The sequence below is a fragment of the Zea mays genome, chromosome 5, assembly GCF_902167145.1.
Source record: "Zea mays cultivar B73 chromosome 5, Zm-B73-REFERENCE-NAM-5.0, whole genome shotgun sequence".
NCBI lineage: Eukaryota > Viridiplantae > Streptophyta > Magnoliopsida > Poales > Poaceae > Zea > Zea mays.
The window spans coordinates 177075977-177078523 of record NC_050100.1 but is presented as its reverse complement, the minus strand read 5'-3'; the positions used below and the strand labels follow the sequence as shown (position 1 = coordinate 177078523).

General features: G+C 50.7%; 1 protein-coding gene across 1 annotated transcript; it reads right to left on the bottom strand.

Annotated features, from left to right (window-relative positions):
• Positions 1-24: 24 nt before the first annotated feature.
• On the bottom strand, positions 25-1458 carry LOC103627298 (tubulin-folding cofactor C). Its single transcript, XM_008647593.3, has one exon. The coding sequence runs from the start codon at positions 1369-1371 to the stop codon at positions 322-324; it is 1050 nt and encodes a 349-aa protein (XP_008645815.1). The 5' UTR covers positions 1372-1458; the 3' UTR covers positions 25-321.
• Between the last annotated feature and the right edge of the window lie 1089 nt (positions 1459-2547).

The following is a 2547-nucleotide window of genomic DNA, read 5'->3' as shown; positions in this document are numbered from 1 at the left end:
ACCAGAATTATTGGAGAAGCCAAATCAATGGAACTAAAAGAAAGTAGTTTCAACACTATGAAATATTTAGTAGAATCCCAACATGAAGCATGGTTCTAGCTCACCAAACTCTCTGCTCTTATCAATTTTGGCTATGCAAACCACTGAACTAATCTTGTTTAGGACACCAAATTGTTTCAAGCTTCATATTGTGAATTCAGAAAGCTCTTGGTACAATTACAAGCAATCAACTTTAAACAACCGAAACATTATCCCCACAACCACAAATAAACTAATGAATCCAGAGAAGAAAACCAAAATGAGACCTGACAGCAATCCTTGTCAGCTATCATCTTCCTGTTTATGAAGCTCCGAAATGTTCACAGTTTGCAACCGTTCTTCCTCTGGAACTAACCGCCAATTTGGTGACTGCACTGCCTTGAGCCACTTGAAGTCATCCACATTAGCCCAATTACCAGTCTCCTCCTCAAGTCCGGAGTCCTTCAAATCTTCTCCAATCCCTTCATAATTCAAAACATATGGTGCAAATCTCACACCACTGCAGTCCTCAATGATAGGCCTGCTCCTCACCCGCAAGTAGAAATCCGTCACCCTCGCCTCATGGATCCTGATCTGGTGTGCTGCCATCACAAATATGCAGCCATCTACGTCTTCTATAAGAACAGAACCAAGAACAGCCCCGACGAACACACGGCAATCTCTCAGCTTATGGATGTACAGCGCCCGGCATTTGCCCTTGAGATAGACCTCGCAGGAAACCAAATCCGCGAGCGTGAAATCCCCATCCTTGTCGTTGGAGACTCGCAGATCCTTCACGAAGGTGGCGCCGTTCCTGCCCCGGAACCCGAACCCTGGTAGGATCGCGTCAAGACTAGGTTTCGGCTGCTCCGGAGGAGGTGGCTGCGGTGGTGATGCGGTGACACGATCCTGAGGCGGGTTCCTCGGATTCCTGCTCTTGTTCCTGAAGGAGAAGGACTTCTTGGGACGGAGCTCAGAGGCGGCAACACTGTGTGCCGCGCGGAGGTCGGCGGCGGTGGCGAGGGCGGCGCGGAGCTCGTAGGGGGGCAGTGCATGGGACGCCTCGGCGATGAGGCGATCGATGTCATCGATGGCGGCCGCAGCAGCCGCCAGAGATGCGGCCGCGTCGTCTTCGGGGGAGGAGGAGCGGCAGGCGGAGAGTGCTGACTCCGCGGCGAGCTTGGCGTCGGCGAAGCGGGAGAGGAAGGCTTCGACGGGGGAGGCATCAGAGGAGTCCGAGGGTGGGGCGCCGACCGAGGAGGAGGAGCGCTTGGAGAGGCGCTCGAGCATGGCCAGGTGCTTGCGGTGGCCCCCACGGGCGGCAGCCTTTGGCTGATCGGAATCCGGCTCCATTCCGGCGGCGGCGCTGGACCGCCTGGGGCCTGACCTGGGGGGGAGTGAAGGAAGGCGTCGAGTAGGCTTGCAAATGCAAGTGACGCTGGGTCCAAGCGTACCTTCATATTCCAATTAACAAAATAATATTATCTTGTATCATAATAACGCCAACGTTAATAAGTGGGTTTTTGAATGCACGCTAATATTAGCTATATGCATTCAAATAGTCTAACTAAAACTTTAACTAATAACTAGTCGGTTACCCATGCGTTGCGAAGTCTCACAACAATACCCACGTAAATTATCCACCAAAAAAAATTCAAGATTTTTTATTGGTTGTATCCACTCTTCGTATAATATTTTTTATGAACGCACGAGTACCATATGCAGCAAATCAGAGACCCCTATCCCTCGTCTCCCTCACTTCCAAGGTTTCGTAGAGCAGGAGGGGAAGGGAAGAGACGGACATACCTATTCATTGCCGGAGAAGGACAAGACGAAGACCTGGGCATCTAGAAGCGACATAGATAGTATACCACTAAATATATAGGGAGAGAGCACGCAAGCGGAGAAAGAAGCCCAGCCAGAGCAGCTCCAAACCAAGAGGCACCCGCACCAGACGTCAGTCCGAGAAGGGCGAGAGAATGCGAGTATCTTCCCAGCCCTGCATCCGCCGAAGCGACACAACACCACCAACAACTCCGTAGCATATGCCGACTGCTGCCATACTACGAGCCTTAGTTGCCCAATATCTCAGGCCTGGACTCCTCATCACTAAGATAATCACTGCGCGAGTCGGTGTCGGTGCTGATGTCAGACGAATACGGGGAGGAGGCGCCTGCTCCTACGCCCTCTGCCGAGAATGGGGTGGCGCGGAGGTGAAGGCATGCAGGGAGAGATAAAAGAAGTAGAATGATAAACGAGGTGGTGGTAACTGAGACGATGACCATCATTATCGTACGGATGTATAAATGGCTAAATGAGCCGTGTCTGGGCCAACCCGGCACGAGCGTCGTGTGGTGCTTGGATCGTAGCCTCGACCCACAGTGCTTGCCCGGCCCGGCCCGACACGATTATTTTTTTATTTTACAAAAAAAATCATATATACATATATACAATTTATATTCAATATTATAAACATCTGTGAATGATGTTCTATTAGTTAGATAGATTTGTCTAATGTCTTCTACCCTT

Excerpts from the sequence above, each read along its gene's own strand:
- LOC103627298 (XM_008647593.3), bottom strand. The coding sequence starts at position 1,371 with ATGGAGCCGGATTCCGATCAGCCAAAGGCTGCCGCCCGTGGGGGCCAC.